The following is a 19,892-nucleotide window of genomic DNA, read 5'->3' as shown; positions in this document are numbered from 1 at the left end:
TTGGGCTTCTTCTTGACTGTAGTCTATTAGTTCTTTAGTATTAACTTGTTGAGCTGCAGTGAAGGGAGGTTTAAAGAAGTTCTCCACCTTAAAACAAGGTTTTTGAGCTGTGACTGAATTATATGACTGTACTGAAACACATCAATGCTGCTGTTAATATTCACATTGTTATCAAATCAGCATTTCATTGGTTGGAAATCACCCTCTACAGCTGTAAATCCTCCTTTATGTTGTGAGTCCAGTGCTGACACAGAGTGGACAGTTTCTATAAAACCAGAGTTAAGGACGGCCCACCTTTTACAAACAGTGTGAATGTGTTTCTAGTTTTAACACAGAGTCTAGCAGCAGCTGCTTGTGGTTGGTTAGCTCTGTTAGCTCTGACTACCAGCTTGCTGTTCCTGCTGCACTGCTGTGGTCAGTCTATAAATCACTGTCTGTAATAACAGCACGTCAGACGACCTTAGAATAGGGCGTTGGTGAGTTTTATCCACAAAATCAAGTTCAGTGACCACTTGTAGTTTTGTAGTCGAATTGTAGTTTTTTTCTGTGCTCAGAAAGTAAACATTTATCTTTGTTATAATCACAAATTCTCACTTTATAATACAGAATATAATCCAGAATCTTTAGTAATCTTACCTGAAGAATTTAAAGATCCAATTATGTCCACAGGCTTCTGGTACCTTTGAAGACATTGAATGACACAGTGGTTCAGCTTCTGCCCAGATGACTCTGAGAACATTAACTGGACTTCCAGTGGGTGTTGTAATTATCTTAAACTGGTGTGTAAACTGTTGCGTGTTGTTGGAGCGAGGCGCTGGCGCTGGCGCTGGCAGGGTTGCTGGTTCCTGTGTATCCCAGCACAGAGGCTGCAGAGCTCAGATTCATGACTGTAATCTGTCAGTCGTAGCTGGTGTCGACATCGCTGCTCCTCCACCTGCAGCCCACCACGGCTTAATGACCCGTGAAACAGCTCGCCGTCAGCCCAGAGAGAACGAGCTAAAGATCTGCAGATGGCGTCGACGCATCTGATCAGTGTTTGAGACAATCTTTTATTATAGGATTTAGGCTGCAACTTCAAAACCATTAGCTTTTCATTAGGTCCTTAAAGTTTCCAATAACGAGGTTCCAGTTGTTGCTCATGAAGGTTTAATCTTTAATCATAACAGTAAAGTTTATTTATATGTCTGAGAGTGATCTAAAAGCTACAGTTAGCCTTCAGGGGGATCTACCAGGATGTAAATAGTTTCGGTCACTTCCTTTATTCTTTGAAGGATGCTGGAAACAGTCCCCTCCTCTTCTCACTGATCTCATTCACTTTCCAGGCAAAGTGCAGTTAATCTCCAACAAGCCTTTGACCTTTTGGAGTTTCCTTAGAAGAAGAATGAATGTGCAGGTTGGTCAGGTTAACCTCCAAGTCCACCAAGAAGTAGATCTCTATGCAGTTGGCCTTGATGCTTCTGTCACAGTTTACTTTCTGTCCGAGACAGGATTCATATAAAAATCAGTTAAAGTTTTTTTAATTATTTTATTACAACTTTAGACTTACTTTGATGGTTGTCTTTTCTATCAGTAATAACACTGACAAACTTCATTGGAAGAGAAAACAAAGGTGAACAAAATTAGTCACACAGTTTAACCTCATACATATATATATATATATATATATATATATATATATATATATATATATATATATATATATATATATATATACATATAACCTGATAAAGTGCTTCAGATCAGTTTATTATTTAAGATCTAAACAGGATGAGGGCACAGTGAAGAGCTGAACACAGTCTATATTCACATAGCCTTCACTGTAATCTATAAACAGCCTCGTCCTGCATCATAAAGTTAAAGAACTAATAGAACAATGAGAATAAAATACATTTGAATACATAATACAGACAGAGAATTGAATAAAGTCCCTAAAATTGTCAGGAAACTCTAAATTCTGATCAAACTTCCTATAGTTTTTGTTTTCACTGTTTGGGTTCATTGTTCAGTTTATCAGCTGTTCTCTTCTGTTATTGTTGAAAATAATATGAAATATTCATTAAATGTCTGATAGAAAAGGGCTCCCTTAAGGAAAAAGGTTGGGAACCAGTGGTTTAGATCGACTGGATAAACTGTTGGTTTGAATTTGGTGCCTTCAACGTTATCGCTGCAAAAATAAGATGCAAGTAGTGATAAACAGAATTTTTTGTTCCCCACAGATCAGATTTTGTAGCTCCTGCTGCATAAATCTGCACATTAATGAGGAAAATGGAAAAATACTTTAGTTAATCCAGCACAGCTCCTCCATGTTGTAAGACATTAACTGTATCCTAGTACCACCCACGTTAACAATATAATGACATTTAAAATCATTACTGACCCTATTACGTTGTGTCTGCATTGTAAATCTGTTGACAGTAAGGGGAGTTGACCTGTGTGGCCTGTAGGTGGGGCTGCAGATGCATAGCAGCAGAATTTGGGCAGTAATCCTAATCTTCAGAAGATCCTCAGTGCTGCCCCTCTCAGTGTGGGGAGTCAGATTTTAGCTGAAAGCACTGGCTGTGTTGATGAGGACAGACTCTTTATACTGGGAATGTTCAGCACAGTTTATTGTATTGATTGATTGATGCTGCGTTTGACTTCCTGTTGTCATGAGTCATGTGGGTCAGTTTACAGATTCCTGCACATTTAACACTCGGGGTTGATTGTGATTGAGCCTGTGGGGCTGAACGCAGTAACAGTAACCTACTTTATTGTTCGGATAACTGATGCAAGCATATAGGACATGGGTTAGTCGTCCATTGTGAGTAAAGATGTAGACGAGGCGTTCAGGGACTGGAACTGGAGCAGTGGCGCTCTGTGTTGCATCCAGATGAAATGATGATGGGTCAGTGTATCTGTGGATGCAGGAGAGGGAAAGATCTGGAAACGCTCCTCCCACCAAACCCCGGCTCCTCTCCTGGATTTTAAATCCACTTATGAAATCTGTCCAACTGCACAGCGCCCGTTGTCATGTCAACACTAGTATGTGGGTTATTTCGGGGCATATTTTATGTTGTATAAATTATTTTCCCATTCATAATTTACTGAACGTAAAGGCTGGAATACTATTATTCTCTACATTCCACAGCATCGTCTGCCTCAGCTGGCGGGGTGTAAATCCTCTTGGTACTTCTGTGACCGTAAGTACCAATAGATGCTGCAATTAGCCCAACCAGAAATTGATTATTGAAGCTCATATTGATATTTGGGAGATTTCCGGTTCAATTCGATTTGAGATATTTCAGTTACAGTGAAATTTTGCTTGGATATGAAATTCAATTACATTCTTGATTTAATTTAGTTTAATTTGTACAAATCGTAACAGAATTATCTCAGGACACTTTTCAAATAGAGCCGGTCTAACTTGTACGTTTAAACACTTATATTTGTTTGTAAGGGTTTGTAGAAGCTCCTAATCCAGAAACCTATTGTTACTCAAGGTACCAGTATTGACGTATTTTAAGTAGTACCCAGTCCTGTGAACCCTCCTTGATTTTAACAACCTCATGGCTTTATGGTCTTTCTCCTCCACTTGGGGTAACAACAAAAAAGATTTATTTATTGTTTCAATCAATATGCATCCATTCATTCTGTCAGTTTTGGGTCTTGTGGTTCATGTTTCTAGTCAGTGCTGGATGTCTTTAACCTTCAAGTACATCCTTTAGTTTTATTTTTAATTTTACTTCATATTGAGCTTCTCTTATGTTACAATCTGGTTAAAAACCCATCAGAAACATCATCAGCAGCTCGTGGTTCAGTCCTGAACAGCCTCTGAGGACTGTCTGAAAGAAAGCTGCAGCTCTCTGCCTGCCCGCCTGCCGCTAACCGGGAGTCCTCGTCGCACCCCCCCGGCTGCTGACGCTGACATGCACGTCGCTGTGTCTGAATCCGGGGGCGGCATCGATTATTCATGCAGTGAGTGGAGCCACCCCCCCCTCGTGCTGACATGTGCCACGCTCACTGAAGCCGATTAATTGGCAGGAGAATGAGAGAAGAAGAGAGGGAGGGTGTCACAGAGAAATAGCAACTGAAGAGGGAGGGGTGACGTGAGAAAGGAGTGTTATTGTGTTATTTGGTGGTGGAGGGAGGTGGTGGAGCCTGAGTAACAGGATTAAGTTTGGATGTGTTGCTGTCGCACCGCACAGACCGAACAAGCCTGTCCGGATCTGAAGGAGCCATCCATAATTTATCATTTCACCTCCTCCAATTGGGAATCTCCTCCAGGACGATGACCACACATTACCCCCGGCAGGAGTTCACATCCAAGGCCATGAACGGAGCTGAGAAGAAGCTCCCACGGGTCAACATCAACCTGCAGGAGTCCATCGCCCACCTGCATCCGCTCCAGAGGCAGCACGCCATCGAGCTCCACCGACAGCAGCAGCAGCAGCAGCCGAAGTGTCCGCAGGTCCAGGCGTCTCTGTCGACGTTCACCACCTGCACCGTGCCGGCGTCCTGCCGAGCCCGAAGTCGTTTCCTCAACCTGCGAGACAGTGTCAAGAAAAGCCCGACCAAGAGTACCGCTAAAGTGGTCGGCAGCAGCCTCGCAGCAAGCAGACCGGAAATACCCTGGGTACCGTTCTCTTTCAGTAAGGTACTTCAACATTGTTCTGTTTGAAGTTGGAAGAACAAAAGCTTTAACTCTACCACTATTTTAGAGGTTAATTGAAGAGTCGCTGGACCGAGCTGGTTTGGAAAAGTACTCATGTTTGTGGCTGAGAGTACCAAGTCGATTCCAAAAAGGGCTTCAGATACTCGTAGCACTGAGTTGTACTAAAGAATACCAAAGGTTGGCATCGAATGTTGGGTCAGATTTGTAATGTTGTGCTTTATCTTTGATCAGAGTAGTTCCAGACTTCAGTCAGAATGTTACCAGGTTTAGACTTTTTGTGTGTCTGCTTGTGTCCATTTAACACTTTAGCTTCTTTTGTTAATAAAAGGGATGCGTACAAAAACTTGATTGTATTTGTTAAAGTCAGGGATTTCAGAAAGAACCCAAACACCAACTCTTGGTCACTTAATGTTCTGAAAATCCAAAATAACCTTTATTTACAACAATTGATCGACAGTGTGTTGGATCTTTGTGGTTTTTGATCCGATCAGTAAGACTTTTAAGTGTGAAAGACCCAGATTGATCAAAGTGCTGTTTTGCTGAAACTCGGCAATGGGATTGTATCGGCACTAGAATAAAAACCTCGGTTGTTGTCTTGCTTGAACCTGTCGTGTTGTTGGTGACCAAGCAGCTGAGGGTCGTTCTGCTGCAGAACATAACTTAAGTAGAGAAACTGGCTGCACATGTAGAGTTTTGTGGTGGGAGTGTGTGAGCTGCTGTCAGAGTCAGATTGAGCTACTACACTGTGTCAGTTTATGGAGAATCAATACAGACCGTCCATGTGCTGCCATGACATCTGTTGTGTCCCTGCAGTTGAAACCCAGAACCTCATCTTTCTGTTTCAGCATTTAAACTCTTCTTCGTCCATCAAACAACTTCTCTTTCGATTGTGTTTCGATCTTTACCTGTTTCACCCTCTCGTTTTTATCTCAGTCAACTTACACGAACTACAGTAGAGTGCACAAAGTACACACTGATTAACATTTGATTGATTTGGTTAAGTCTGCAATCAACGATTATTTCCATGTTAGATTAATGTGTTGATTAAAGCCAGACCGGTAAATCAGCTGATGTTACCCTTTCACATTTAAATTCTTATTGGCACAAATGTCAGCAGATAAATTAAAGTTCAAATATATTCTTGTGGTAATTTAGAAACCATGTCCTCAAGGTTATATCTTATAAAATATATAATTTATTCTTTAAAGAACAAATTAATTAAATCCGTCTGTAATGTTCATGTTGTTTTGATGTAAAAGAAAATGTATCAGCTGATTTATTGTCATCCAATATTGGTATCGTTATAAGCATCAAATAATCTGCTGTTGGTTGGATATAATGTTGATTTTTGGATCAGTTAGTCTGTAATATTTCAGAAAAAGGAGAAAAATGTCCATCACAACCAACCAAAGATTCACTTTATTCTCACTTTAGAGATTCTGGAAGAGTTTTTCCTCAATAATTGACTTGGATCAGTTATCAAAACTGTTGCTGATTGACTAATTGATTAATTGACTAATTGTTTCAGAAAGAGTTCTACAGACGTTGAGGGTCTCACAGGAGCGCTCACTCTTGTTAAATTAAAACATAAACTCCGTCCTGCGTGTGTTGCTGCATTCGTCACACCGGTTTGTGTTCTTTGGGAGCAATTAAGCCCCATTGTCAGCGGCTTTCCGAGCGGCGCTCCAGAAGTAGGGCTGGCGGATCAATGCGGTCGATGTGCGGGGGCTAATTTTAGCGGCTGTTGGTTTTCCATGGGCTCCAAGTTCTGCTGCTGCAGCACAACAATTAAGCCTCTTCGAAACAGAGCGACACTTCCTGCCAGCGGCTTCACGAGGTCCTGCTCTTGCATAATAGAGGTCACAGTGTTGAAGGCCGCCTCACACTCACTTCTCTTTATTACACTTTTACATGTAAGCCAGGGGTTTAAAAGGTAGATTGGTGTGTAAAGGTACAGTCTGATAGATACAGAGCTCGGTTACATCATGCAGGAGTGTTTAAAAGATACTGGTACCAAAGTAAGAATTAGGAAGTGGTGTTTGCTTATCATCACAGGTTGATTGATTTTAATATCTGACGGCTGCCTGAACATAAATAATCATGAAAGAGAAAAAGAAACACTATAAATGTATCGGTGACAACCCTCACTGTTTGTTAAATCTAATACATCAACATCAGATTGATTTTAATTAATTTCTGCTGCTAATACCTGCCTGAGATTAATTTTAGGGTTCATGTGAACATACAATCTCAGATTATTCTGAAAGCTCCGATATGCCCAACATAATAAAACCAAACTAACTAAAGATGTGGCTCATTGGCAGTAAATGAACACCAGTGCTCCGACTCTGAGCTGTTCACTGACGTGAACACTCACAGGTCGGAAACATTGGGATCTTTCCCATCACTACCTTTGATTAGTTCTGCCCATTTGGGTTCACAGTGTGCTGAATTTTACATCCTACAGGGGCGCTAACGGGACTACTTTGTGTTTCAGTGAGGTTTCACAGATGTTGGGTGGTAGTCACATAAATTCAAATCTATAATCATTAAACAGTGTATAAACTGTAGAGTTATCTTCTATATGTAGATGAATAATTATAATATTCAGAGTTATTATCGAGACTCGTAGAATTTCACTGGTATCGACTGCTTCCTTTCTACTGGTTCTTCTAAGTTTTGAGACTAAGATTTTCATTTTTACTGCAAATGTCTGTTTGATTACTAATAATCAATATCTGTATCGGCCCTGAAGAAAAGTGATGTAAAGCAGTGGGTCTCAACCCAAGTGTAAGATAACTCAGCATTTTGTTTATTTCTGTGAAGAAAACTAAATTAAATAGATAGTTTTAAAGTTTATTTTATTATTTAGGATGTAAAGTTTGATCACAGTGTATATTATTATTATTGATCGCAGTGTACAGTGACAGAGCTTCAGTCTCTGATCAACAGCCTCGTCCTGCATCAGAAAGCAAACAGCTGATAGATCAATGAGAATAAACAGTGAATCTGTCAGAAAGAAGAATATTAAGTCTGAGTGTTACAATGATAAAAAAAATACAGAATACAGACAGAGAATGGATCAATATATCAGGAAAACTCATCTCTGATCAATATTCACAGGAAATAATCAAACTTCCTGCAGTGATTGACTTCACTCTCTACTGTTATTGTTCTGCATTGAATATAATCACATATAGTCACAGTCAGGAGTCCCTTAAAGAAAAAGGTTGATGTAAACCACGAGGCAACAGCATCCGACCGTGTAATAACATTATAATCTAAAATCAGATGATAGAATAGTGCAAACAGCAGATCTGCCACCGTAACATATTGCTGGGGCAGTTGATAGTGTGACCTTTGACCTTCTGTGCTGATGTCAGTGCAGGCTGTCTGGGGTTAATACTTTCTGCTGCTCTTCAATAATCACAAAAAGGACATCCACCCCCCCGCTGAGACTGTACCCAGGGAGCAGGGATTTAACACACACACACACACACACACACACACACACACACACAGGTCAGATAGTGTGGTTTTAATCTCCTCAGAGCAGCAGATGGGAGCAGAGTTTGTCACATCAGGATTGTCCAAAAAGCAGAAGTGTCAGGTAATCTGTCAATCACAGAGCGCCGTCATGCAATTGGCCGAGCTCTACGACCACCCTGTGTGTCAAACTCCGCCCCACTGGCACCTCGACATGATAAAAACAAACCTGTCAGTCACCATGGACATGCATACATCCTCCTCCTCCATCCTCCATCCTCCTCCTGCTGTTCATCTGTGCTGCACTATGTTTGTCTAACCTTTGACCCCTCACCATGCTATTGTTCAGCAGGCCGAGGCCACCCCGCCCTCCTCTCCCATAATCCCTGTGATCCCGGTCTCGCCAATCGCAGCCGAGACCACCATCATCCCTCCGACGTCACAGGTTTCTTTTTATTTTGTTGTTGTTTTTTATTTTCCTCCACCTGTCCTCCTCCTCTGCTCCGTCCGCCTGTTGGTTTCTCTCTCCATGTGTTTGTCTGCTCACCGTCCAGCTCCGTTTCTGCTGCCGTCCAGCTGTGGCTCTGATGAAGTGAGCAGATTAGAGATAGGAACAGTGGGAGAAATGCCACACTTCCCCCCACGTGACTTTTAAGAGCCCATCTGGCTCCTCCCGGGCAGAAACTGAGCGAGCCATCGAGGCAGAAACAGAATAAGTGAGTGAGTGAGGGCACAGATTGAGTTCAAAGCTAGAAGAAGAAGGAGCAGAAGGAGCGGAACCGCCGTCCTTCAGGACTTTGATTTGATTGATTTAGGCTTCATGCTTCAGCATTGCATCTTCTGCAGTGTGAAATGCCACCATGTACGTACCGCAGCGCTCTGTCCGCACTAATCTCTGCTTCCTGTTTTATCCTCAGTTGGTCTGTGATGTGTTTTATTTGCTGCACGGCGGACAGCTTGGGTCCAGTGTGTGCTGTGTTTGCAGGGGTGGAGCTCTGTGGGAGGGTGCTGAGGTTTTGTGGCTGGATGTTGATGGGGGGTGTATTATTTTTTGTTGGTTTCCTCTGACACTGTCTTTTCTCCTCAGGCCAATCCTCCCCCTGTGGTGGTCAACACAGACAGCCTGGACACGCCTCCATATGTGAGTCCATCACCTGCGCTTTTGATTGTTCATTTAGTTTCTTTTTCATCTTTTAGGGCCAGAGTTCGTTGTTATTGCTCCAAAGCCTCGTTCACACTACACTTCCTCTCTGTAACCTGGAGTCTAGAAGATCTGACCAGGAGTAATCCCAGAGTCCGTCAAACCACATCAGGAGTCATTAATAACGAACATCATGTTTAATTAGGAACGTAGTTTCATAGTAGTATCATCTTTAACATTGTGTCTCCGCTACAGAAACACTAGCTAACTGCTAAAGGTTGTCTGACAGTATTAATTTGATTAATGCTTTAATAATGTGGGTATTGATAACTTATGCTGGCTGATCAGGATCATTATCATCTAATTGGACTTAGTTGCCCTTTATGGGCCTGTTTTCAGACTACGTTCCTAATTAAATCTGATGTGCTTGTTATTAAAGTGTATAAAGTTGTATTTGTCTTTTAAAAGTGTTTTTAGGAAAGATCAGTATTGATTACGCTGTAAAATCAACCCGTCATGGAACTAATACTGATTCTCCTTCATATCATTTGTACTCTTTTTGCCAATATGGACGTAAAATAGCTCTAAAATTAAATAACTGTTGAATTGATTTCTCACCCACTGTGAGACCATCAGTCTTCAGTTTTATTGGCTGCTTTTATCAGAATGTGGATAAAGTTCGATCAGAGACAGCCGACAGGGACAGACGGAGATGTACATCTATCTGTGCGTAGATGAAGTGAAGGACAGGTCCTCGTCTCTGACTGTCCTAGCGGGACTCGTTCCTGGCGTCAGACCGGCCTAAATGAGACTAAACAGCTGGCTGGCCTCTGATTGGCTCTGTGATGCTCGAGATGTTGGCGGCCGTCGGCGAGATCCCGCTTTATCTCTGCCAGCTTAATTTGCAGAAGAGCGAGATGTTAAGAAAATGAGAGAAGGAGGTTTTAAAAACCAGCTTATTACTCTGGCTCAGCTTACGCCTCGTCCAACTCAAGAGTCGGATCAGTTCAATGAAAGAGCTTCTGTTCTGTTTCCATTCATCTACCTCACTTCTGCAGGGTGAACAGGGGCTTTGAAAGATAAACATTTAACATGAGCAGTTGCAGTTTAATGATGATATTAAAATCTAATTGAGGTTTCAGATACAAAATGCTGCTGTGGAATATGATGGTCATTACAATAATCATCATTGTTTTGGGCAAACAGCGGCTACAGGCTGACAGACGCCTAATAACTGTTAAATAACACATACATAAACTCCCTCTGTCCTTCCAGCTCCCAGTCTGGGTACACACAGCTAATGGGAGCGCTAACTAGCTAATAGCAGCTAGTACAGTTACAAACATATGAATGTGTAGATTTCTGATCAATAACCTTTAACTGCGTGTGTGTGTTTGTGTGTGTGTGCGCAGGTGAACGGGACGGAGGCTGATTACGAGTACGAGGAGATCACACTGGAGAGGGTGAGGCGGCAGTCCTTTTTATTGTTGTTCTCTCTCACATAAACGAGTCCATAACTCAGAGGAGTCCTGGCAGCAGACGTCGACAGCCTGACTTTGACTCACTGCTTTTATTGTACTTTTAAACTCCGGAGGACCAACTGGTGCCTCCACAGACCTACAGGACTTCATCTTAACTTCTTACTCAGAAATCTGTGGGAGGAATGAATCTGTTGAATGAAAGCTGGTTTTAAATCTTTATTATCTTCTGTTACATCTTCCCCATTATGTTCAGTGCAGTCCTTATTTTAATAAGCTAACAGGTAAAAGATTTTCTGTAAAATAATGAATGAATAAATAAAATAATAATAAGATAAATCAAATGAATGAATGAAGAACTGTGTTCATCCTGATGCCTGATGAATACTGGAGCTCCAAATGTGGATTAATCCGCCAGTGAAAATAGTCCCTAACAGAGGCTCCATTTTCTTTCTGTTTGGTTAAAAACTTCTGAACTTTTTTAAACCTGAAACTACGTATTTGTGTTTTCAGTAGGAACCAGTGAGCCGCAGACAGGAAGTCAGTTGTCGCTTTGAGTCTGAACGTGAAGATTTTTCTGTTTCTCTATTATATTGCTCAGGTATGTTGACGTGTTTTGTTCTTATTTATTGTGGTTGTCATGGTGATTGCCGTGGTATCCAGGGTAACTCGGGACTGGGCTTCAGCATCGCGGGCGGCACAGACAACCCCCACATCGGCGAAGACCCGAGCATCTTCATCACCAAAGTCATACCCGGAGGAGCTGCCGCTCAGGATGGACGGCTCAGGTCAGTATGGAGTTCATCTGGAGTCAGTGAAACTTCATCATAGTTACAGGATCAGTTTCTACACCTCTTATCACTGTTGAGGTGTTTAATGCATTAAAATGTATCAGATAAGAACTGAATTTATGTACCAGCGTTTAAAAACTACTGCACCAGTGCGGTCGCTACCAGACTCTATTAATAAAACCAGTAATTTTACCTCACATATATTCAAAGTGGACCGAACCAGAATCAAACTCATTAAAAGCGTCTCTGTTAGTGTTTCCAACAATCACCAACTCTGGTTTGGTGGAAATAAATCCTTAATTCACCGACGTAGATGATAAAAACAGCAGTTTCAGTCGGAGCAGACCGGCTATGGAAACCAACCACAGAGAGGCTGCGATACAACACAGGCAGAGGGAGAGAGACACCATGTGACTCTGTGTCTTTATATAGAGAACAGTTGCTATATTTAAGAGCTGGTGTCCATTACCCAGAATCCCCTGCAGAGTCCTGCTGTCTTTCACTACCTCATTCATTATTTAGCCAGAGTCTGACACACCTGATCCAGGTGAAGATGACGGACTGCGTGATGAAGAGCGGCGGGTCCTGCCTCAGTCTCAGGTTGCCTCTAACGTGAACCCTGTTTGTTGGTTTGTCAGTCATTAGGGAGGCTCATGTGTCCGACTGAAAGCTCAGGTCAGGTAGAAACAAACTGAAACTCATTGATTAAAGAGTCATTGATCACTTATTGCTTTGTTGTCTTCAGTTTAAACAAATATTTTTACAGTGTTCATACTCGTACTGTGAATATAGACACATCACATATAGACTCAATCCAACATCAACATAAAAGGACCAGAAACTCAAATAAAACAACAAACATTTATAGTGTTCAACCCGTGTTCGACCCGTGTTTAACCTGTGTTTAACCTGTGTTTAACCCGTGTTTAACCTGTGTTTAACCCGTGTTTAACCCGTGTTTAACCCGTGTTTAACCCGTGTTTAACCCGTGTTTAACCTGTGTTTCAGGGTCAACGATGTCATCCTGAGAGTTAACGAGGTGGACGTTCGGGATGTGACCCACAGCCGAGCCGTGGAGGCTCTGAAGGAGGCCGGCTCGCTGGTGCGACTCTACGTCCGCAGGAGGAAACCTGTCTCGGAGAAAGTGATGGAGATCAAACTGGTGAAAGGCCCCAAAGGTACCAGAAAGGGTTAAATATCCAGTCGGCAGGTACAGGAGTCGTCTCTGTGCGTCTCTGCTGGCTGAGGAGCTTTGGTGAAATCCCTCAGGGCCTCACGATTATTCAGACTCAAGAACAAAGCCTCGGTTTCCACGGAAACATCCTAAAATATGCTTTTGTGCATTTATGTGTCCTGATTTGTGCCGGTGTTAAATTGGCAGCAGCCTGCTGTTTCTGTGATATCTTATAAATGTTGGTGCTCAGTAACGTCCCCCCTCTGGTCCTGGTCTGTGGTGTGTTTCAGGTCTTGGCTTCAGTATAGCAGGTGGCGTGGGGAACCAGCACATCCCGGGCGACAACAGTATCTATGTCACCAAGATCATCGAAGGAGGAGCTGCACATAAAGACGGGAGGCTGCAGATCGGAGACAAACTGCTGGCTGTAAGACTCTTCACTCCTTATTTTATAGTTTCAAAGGTTCTGAAGTATTTTCAGTCTCTTGATCAGCAGACAGTGATCGGGTTGTAGTGTAGCTTTGTTCCTCTGCTCCACCACACAGAGTCCACCACACAGAGTCCACCACACAGAGTCCACCACACAGAGTCCACCACACAGAGTCCACCACACAGAGTCCACCACACAGAGTCCACCACACAGAGTCCACCACACAGAGTCCACCACACAGAGTCCACCACACAGAGTCCACCACACAGAGTCCAAAGTCAAAGCTAACATTAATGCTAAGCTAGTGGAACATATTGTCTGATTGTGCTGTTAGCTGGATAACGTTAGCTTTGTTGCTAATGAATTGTTAGCTAACTAACGTAGCTGACCTGGCTGTTATTTTGACGACTTTTTTATTTTTCATACTTAAAGTACATTTTGATAATAATACTTACAAATACTTTTACTTAAAGCAGCTAAAAGGAACATTTTGTGTTGATTCTGGCGTCCCCTGTGGACAAAAGTGTTTCTACCATCTTCATTGATTTCAAGGGGAATCTGACTCGGTGTCATTATTAGTAACTATACAGAAACAGTCTTCTGTGATTCCTGTGTTGCAGTGTATTTACTGTACGCAGTCGCTCTGAGGAGGTGAATGCTGATGTGTCTCCTCTATATGCTCAGGTGAACAGTGCTTGCCTGGAGGAGGTGAGCCACGAACACGCCGTCACTGCCTTGAAAAACACTCCTGACGTGGTCTACTTGAAAGTGGCAAAACCCAACAGTGTCTTCATGAACGACAGCTTCGCCCCGCCCGACCTCACCAACTGTGAGTGATGATGGTTTTTAATTTCACACCACAACAGAACCAGAACCACTGTTACAGTTTATTCACTGATGAGACCTTTAACCTGTTGCACTGCAGCAGTCTGAGCCTAAAAGCGTGAGACGATTCTGTGATTTAACATCAATGAACGGATCGAAATGATGCTGAAACAACGACATCAAGACGACGAGCAAACGACTCTTAAAATGCTTGTTTTCTGAATGGAGTTTGGTTGATCAGAGCTTTGATGGAGGATAGGAAACGTATAGACAGATGACATAAAATCACTTAAACATTAACTTCAGGTTCAGGTGAGGAGATCAGATCTGATCCAGGATGAGTAACAGAACCAGGATTTCAAAGGTTCATCAGACACCAGAACACTTCAGAGGTTAATGATAATAATCAGAGATATTCAACCGGGGATGTTCTCCTCGGTCAGACGGTTGAGATTAACTCAAATGATCCTCTCCGCGGCCACACAAGGACATGAAGCCTGTGGTTGGAGGTCTTCTAAAGTCACACCAACCAGATTAGCAGGTCCCGGTTCTGATGTGGACCGGGTGACTTTGTGCCTTTGACCCTGAATTAGTGTAGAATCCAGCAGGGACCGCAGCGTGGCGTTCCCCACGGTGGCATTCATCAAACAACACGTCTCAAAGTCAAGGCGAGGCGGGAACGTATTCAGAGCACGAACCCTGGATCCGGTCCCAACGACTCCCTCGTGAACCTTAATGTGAGGTCGCTGAAGGACGGACTGATCCTGGACTGGTGAGGACAGGAGGAACGATGTCCGGCTCAACCGTCTGACCGGGATAGAAGTGATCAGATGATTGATCGCTGAACAGGAAGTTAACTGTAGAGGATAAATCTGTCTATATCTCCTGTTACTGACAGCAGTTAAATGAACTCAACTTTATGTGCTAGTATATTTGCAGTAAGGGCGACATTCCTACAAGTCCTGGAAAACCTGGAAAATCTGGATATTTAGAGACTAGTTTTCCAGTCGTGGAAACACCTGGAAATTTATTAAAATGATAATAAATATTCTACTGTAAAAGGTCTAATAAAAGCAAATAGATTACGTATTAGTCTTCTTTTAAAATGCTTGTTTTCTGAATGAAGTTTGGTTGATAGGTGCTATGCTAACTTAGATCATAGTAAAGTAAAACCTGCTCTGTCCTGTAAAACGTTTAATAGCTCCGAGTTAATAAGTGATTAAATTTAGAGATATCTCTGAGCTGTAACATGAACAGTAAACAAACACAAACACTGTGTTTGTAGGAATTATAACAATCCGAACACAAAGAAGGAGAAACATGGGCAGACTGATTTTAGTTTAAAGCTTCCTGACAAATGTTCTCAGTGTCCTGATGAAACCTCTTCCAATGATCAGCTGATCGAAGTGATGGGACGTGTCCACAGGGCGTCTCTGGACAAACGTTTTGCTACCAACATGGTGGCTTGTCTGGAAACTTTGTCTCGCGTTACAAAAATAGTTCACCAAAATGTGTTTCTGGAAACATTTTAATCAGTCCAAAACCATCTCTGTATCTATAACGACGCCGGAGAGTTAGCCTCTGTGAGCTGCTAGCTAACGTTACAACAAACGGTGTGAATGTGCTTCTAGTGACTGTAAAAGCTCCAGTGGACGCAGAATTTACGCTTTAAATGTTGTTTAATCGTCTGATATCCCTGTAGTAGCCTGGACTTAAACTTTATGTGAATCATTAGTTGCTCAGGACAAACGTAAAGGCTGAAATACCTCAAATGTACCTGCAGCTGAACCTGCTGACACAGTTCAGTGAGCTGCTTTCTTCAGGAGCCGGGGATGCGTCTCTGTGTCAGCGTCATCCAACCATAACAGCCCTTCCCCTTCCTCCCCGTCCCCTTCCTCCTCTTCCTCCCCGTCCCCTTCCTCCTCCTCCGCTGATGTTGAGGTTGACGTGTGAAGGACGAGCAGCAAATCCACTCAGCGAGCGTCGAGCTTCAGCTGCTGCCGCTGCGGTCGGGTTAATCCACTAACACTCTGATTACATCTACCAGAGCGAACTAAACAATTCTGTTACAGGACCAGTACGGACGATCTGACTCCCCACTATATATATATATGTACTATATCTATATCTGTAGACATATATAGAGGAGCAGGTAGAGGAGGAGGGAGAGGAGCAGGTAGAGGAGGAGGAGGAGGGAGAGGAGCAGGTAGAGGAGGAGGAGCAGGTAGAAGAGCAGGTAGAGGAGGAGGAGCAGGTAGAGGAGGAGGGAGAGGAGGAGGGAGAGGAGGAGGGAGAGAGGAGGGAGAGGAGCAGGTGGAGGAGCAGGTAGAGGAGGAGGAGCAGGTAGAGGAGGAGGGAGAGGAGCAGGTAGAGGAGCAGGTAGAAGAGCTGGTAGAGAAGGAGGGAGAGGAGCAGGTGGAGGAGCAGGTAGAGGAGGAGGGAGAGGAGCAGGTAGAGGAGGAGGGAGAGAAGGAGGGAGAGGAGCAGGTGGAGGAGCAGGTAGAGGAGGAGGGAGAGGAGCAGGTATTGGAGGAGGAGCAGGTAGAGGAGGAGGGAGAGGAGCAGGAGAGGAGCAAGTAAAGGAGCAGGTAGAAGAGCTGGTAGAGAAGGAGGGAGAGGAGCAGGTAGAGGGGCAGGAGCAGGTAGAGGAGCAGGTAGAGGAGGAGGGAGAGGAGGAGGTAGAGGAGGAGGAGCAGGTAGAGGAGGAGGAGCAGGAAGGAGGAGGAGAGGAGCAGGAGCAGGTAGAAGAGCAGGAGCAGGTAGAAGAGCAGGTAGAGGAGGAGGAGCAGGAGAGGAGGAGGAGCAGGTAGAGGAGCAGGTAGAGGAGGAGGAGCAGGTAGAGGAGGAGGTAGAGGAGCAGGAACAGGTAGAAGAGCAGGAGCAGGTAGAAGAGCAGGTAGAGGAGGAGGAGCAGGTAGAGGAGGAGGAGGTAGAGGAGGAGGAGCAGGTAGAGGAGGAGGAGCAGGTAGAGGAGGAGGGAGAGGAGCAGGTAGAGGAGCAGGTAGAGGAGGAGGGAGAGGAGCAGGTAGAGGAGGAGGAGCAGGTAGAGGAGGAGGGAGAGGAGCAGGTAGAGGAGCAGGTAGAAGAGCTGGTAGAGAAGGAGGGAGAGGAGCAGGTAGAGGGGCAGGAGCAGGTAGAGGAGCAGGTAGAGGAGGAGGAGCAGGTAGAGGAGGAGGGAGAGGAGCAGGTAGAGGAGGAGGTAGAGGAGCAGGTAGAGAAGGAGGGAGAGGAGCAGGTAGAGGAGGAGGGAGAGGAGCAGGTAGAGGAGGAGGGAGAGGAGCAGGTAGAGGAGGAGGAGCAGGTAGAGGAGCTGGTAGAGGAGGAGGGGAAGGAGACCAGAGACTGACTGAAGCTGTCTGTCTCTCTGTTCCAGCGTACTCCCAGCACATGGAGAACCATATCAGCCCCCCCAACTTCCTGGGTCAGTCCCTCCCCCCACCAGCATCCTCGGGACGCTACTCCCCAACGCCGAAGAGCATGTTGGGAGACGATGATGTCACCCGGTGAGGACAAACACATCACACATATAGTAATAATAATAATAATAATAATAATAATAGTTTCATTAGTTTATAATCAGCTGATAATAAGAATCGTTCTACAGAGGGAGCGGCCGTGTTGAACCACACCGGCTGTAAATCCACACTATGTAAGATTTGGTATTTGTTTCGCCCACAGTCTCAATCCCACTGTGGTAAATATGGACAGTTGTACATTTATCAGGATTACTTACTGCAGTGGTTCCCAACCTGGGGGTACACAGAAGGCCGAGATCTCAAGATCTGAACAGGAAACTGAATGAATCAGTTTACTCAGACAGAGAATTGTATAAGAAGTTCCTAAAACCATCAGAAACGCCCCTCTGATGTAACATTAACTGTAAATAATCTGCTCTAACTAAGATAACTAACAGCAGCTCCATTGGTAGCGGCTACTTTACTGTCCATCAGAAACTCTGTAAATCACAGAGAGTTGAAGCAGCTGGAGGAAATATTCCCTCCATTAAGATCTGATCCAGTTCCAGTTGGTGGTGTGTGACCTTAATGGCTTTATTATAAATGAGGTACTGTTATTTTAAGGTGGTAAAGTTACATAATGAGGCTTTAAAAAGGAGGTGAAACAGTAGATTCAATTATAACCAACACAAACAGCTGTTCCGCCCTCTGCTGGTGGAAACCTGCTATTACACACAGCAACCAGAATCAGAACCAGGTTGTGATAATAAAAATACAGAATACAGACAGAGAATCTTATAAAAGGTAAATGACGTCAGGAGGATTGACTGTGGTCCCACAGGGAGCCCAGGAAGGTGGTGCTGCACAGAGGAGCAACAGGACTGGGCTTCAACATCGTGGGCGGGGAGGACGGAGAGGGGATCTTCATCTCCTTCATCCTCGCCGGAGGACCAGCTGACCTCTGTGGAGAGCTGAGGAAAGGAGACAGACTCGTCTCTGTACGTACACACACACACACACACACACACACACACACACACACACACAGCATCAGTAATCAATACTCCCATTATTGAAGCATTAATCAACCTTATCAGCCTTTAGTAGTTAGCTAGTGTTTCTTTAGTGGAGACTAAACGTTAACAATGATCGATATTATCCATAAAGATACAGTGTATACTGATCAATATCATCCATACAGATACAGTGTATACTGATCAATATCATCCATACAGATACAGTGTATTGGGATCAATATCATCCATACAGATACAGTGTATTCTGATCAATAATCCATACAGATACAGTGTATTGTGATCAATATCCATACAGATACAGTGTATTGGGATCAATATCATCCATACAGATACAGTGTATTCTGATCAATAATCCATAAAGATACAGTGTATACTGATCAATAATCCATACAGATACAGTGTATTGTGATCAATAATCCATACAGATACAGTGTATTGGGATCAATAACATTCTGTTGCTGTCCTCAGGTGAACGGGGTCGACCTCCGTAACGCCACCCACGAACAGGCCGCCGCCGCCCTGAAGAACGCCGGGCAGACGGTGACGATCATTGCCCACTACAGACCGGAGGGTGAGACAGCTGCACGACCCGTCACACGATCAATAGATCAATAGCTTTGATCGTAGAGTTTATCATGAATATTTGACGTTGAGCTGTGTCACTTCCTGTCCAGAGTACAGTCGGTTCGAGGCGAAGATCCACGACCTGAGAGAGCAGATGATGAACAGCAGCATCAGTTCTGGTTCTGGATCTTTACGGACGAGTCAGAAACGGTCGCTGTACGTCAGGTAAGGTATCCACTCACCTGGACGCCATCTTTAAACCTTTAGCTCTTATTTTGTAAACTAATTTTTACAGTTTAACACACATATATTATATAATAAAATATATATTTTAGTTTTAAAATACTAATTATATAATTCATTAAGTGAAGTTGTAAGACTAAAATTATACATACAGTCAGAAATATTCAACCCCCTCAACTCACAATACATTACAGTGATGTGGGTGAAAGATATTGATGATAAATAAGAAAAAAACTCATTAAACAACAACAGATATTTATTGATACATATTTGAATTATTCTGACAACAGAAGTTGATTTAACTTTGAAGTTCAAATTAAAAATGTTACTCTTTTAACACACGTACAGTATTATAGCTAACTATAACTTCAGTACTTTGTGGAGCATCCTTTAGCTTTTATAACTTCTAACAAACGTTATGTTACGACTTTATTCTCGTAATTTCCCCCTCAAAAAAATGTATTTTAGTCTGGCCCTAATACTCCGTCGTAGCTTCTTACAACTCTCGATCAGACTCTATCTCTAGCTCAGTGATGTTTGATGGCTTCCGTGCTGCAACTGCCTTCTTTAAATCCCACCAAAGATTTCCAATCGGATTTAAATCTGGTGACTTGAGA

The 19,892-nt window shown here is 43.4% G+C and overlaps 1 protein-coding gene across 18 annotated transcripts in view; it reads left to right on the top strand.

Moving 5' to 3' along the window:
• The window catches only part of dlg1b (discs large MAGUK scaffold protein 1b), a 94,091-nt gene that overhangs the window by 61,541 nt on the left and 12,658 nt on the right, over positions 1–19,892 (top strand). For 10 of the 18 annotated variants that reach the window (XM_051378128.1, XM_051378127.1, XM_051378132.1 and 7 more), the window contains 11 exons: positions 8,487–8,582; positions 9,225–9,278; positions 10,691–10,741; positions 11,420–11,544; positions 12,556–12,725; positions 13,012–13,148; positions 13,836–13,980; positions 17,350–17,479; positions 18,273–18,429; positions 18,937–19,039; positions 19,143–19,257. In XM_051378128.1, coding sequence (XP_051234088.1) covers positions 8,487–8,582; positions 9,225–9,278; positions 10,691–10,741; positions 11,420–11,544; positions 12,556–12,725; positions 13,012–13,148; positions 13,836–13,980; positions 17,350–17,479; positions 18,273–18,429; positions 18,937–19,039; positions 19,143–19,257 — 1,283 coding nt within the window. Of the gene's footprint in view, positions 1–4,154; positions 4,634–8,486; positions 8,583–8,942; positions 9,000–9,224; positions 9,279–10,690; positions 10,742–11,419; positions 11,545–12,555; positions 12,726–13,011; positions 13,149–13,835; positions 13,981–17,349; positions 17,480–18,272; positions 18,430–18,936; positions 19,040–19,142; positions 19,258–19,892 lie in introns of those variants that run through there. The other 8 variants (XM_051378131.1, XM_051378138.1, XM_051378139.1 and 5 more) reach the window with 4 other exon arrangements.

This window comes from Dicentrarchus labrax, unplaced genomic scaffold (genome assembly GCF_905237075.1).
Source record: "Dicentrarchus labrax unplaced genomic scaffold, dlabrax2021, whole genome shotgun sequence".
Taxonomy (NCBI): domain Eukaryota; kingdom Metazoa; phylum Chordata; class Actinopteri; family Moronidae; genus Dicentrarchus; species Dicentrarchus labrax.
Note: the sequence above shows the minus strand (reverse complement) of the source record. Positions and strands in the feature narration are given on the sequence as shown.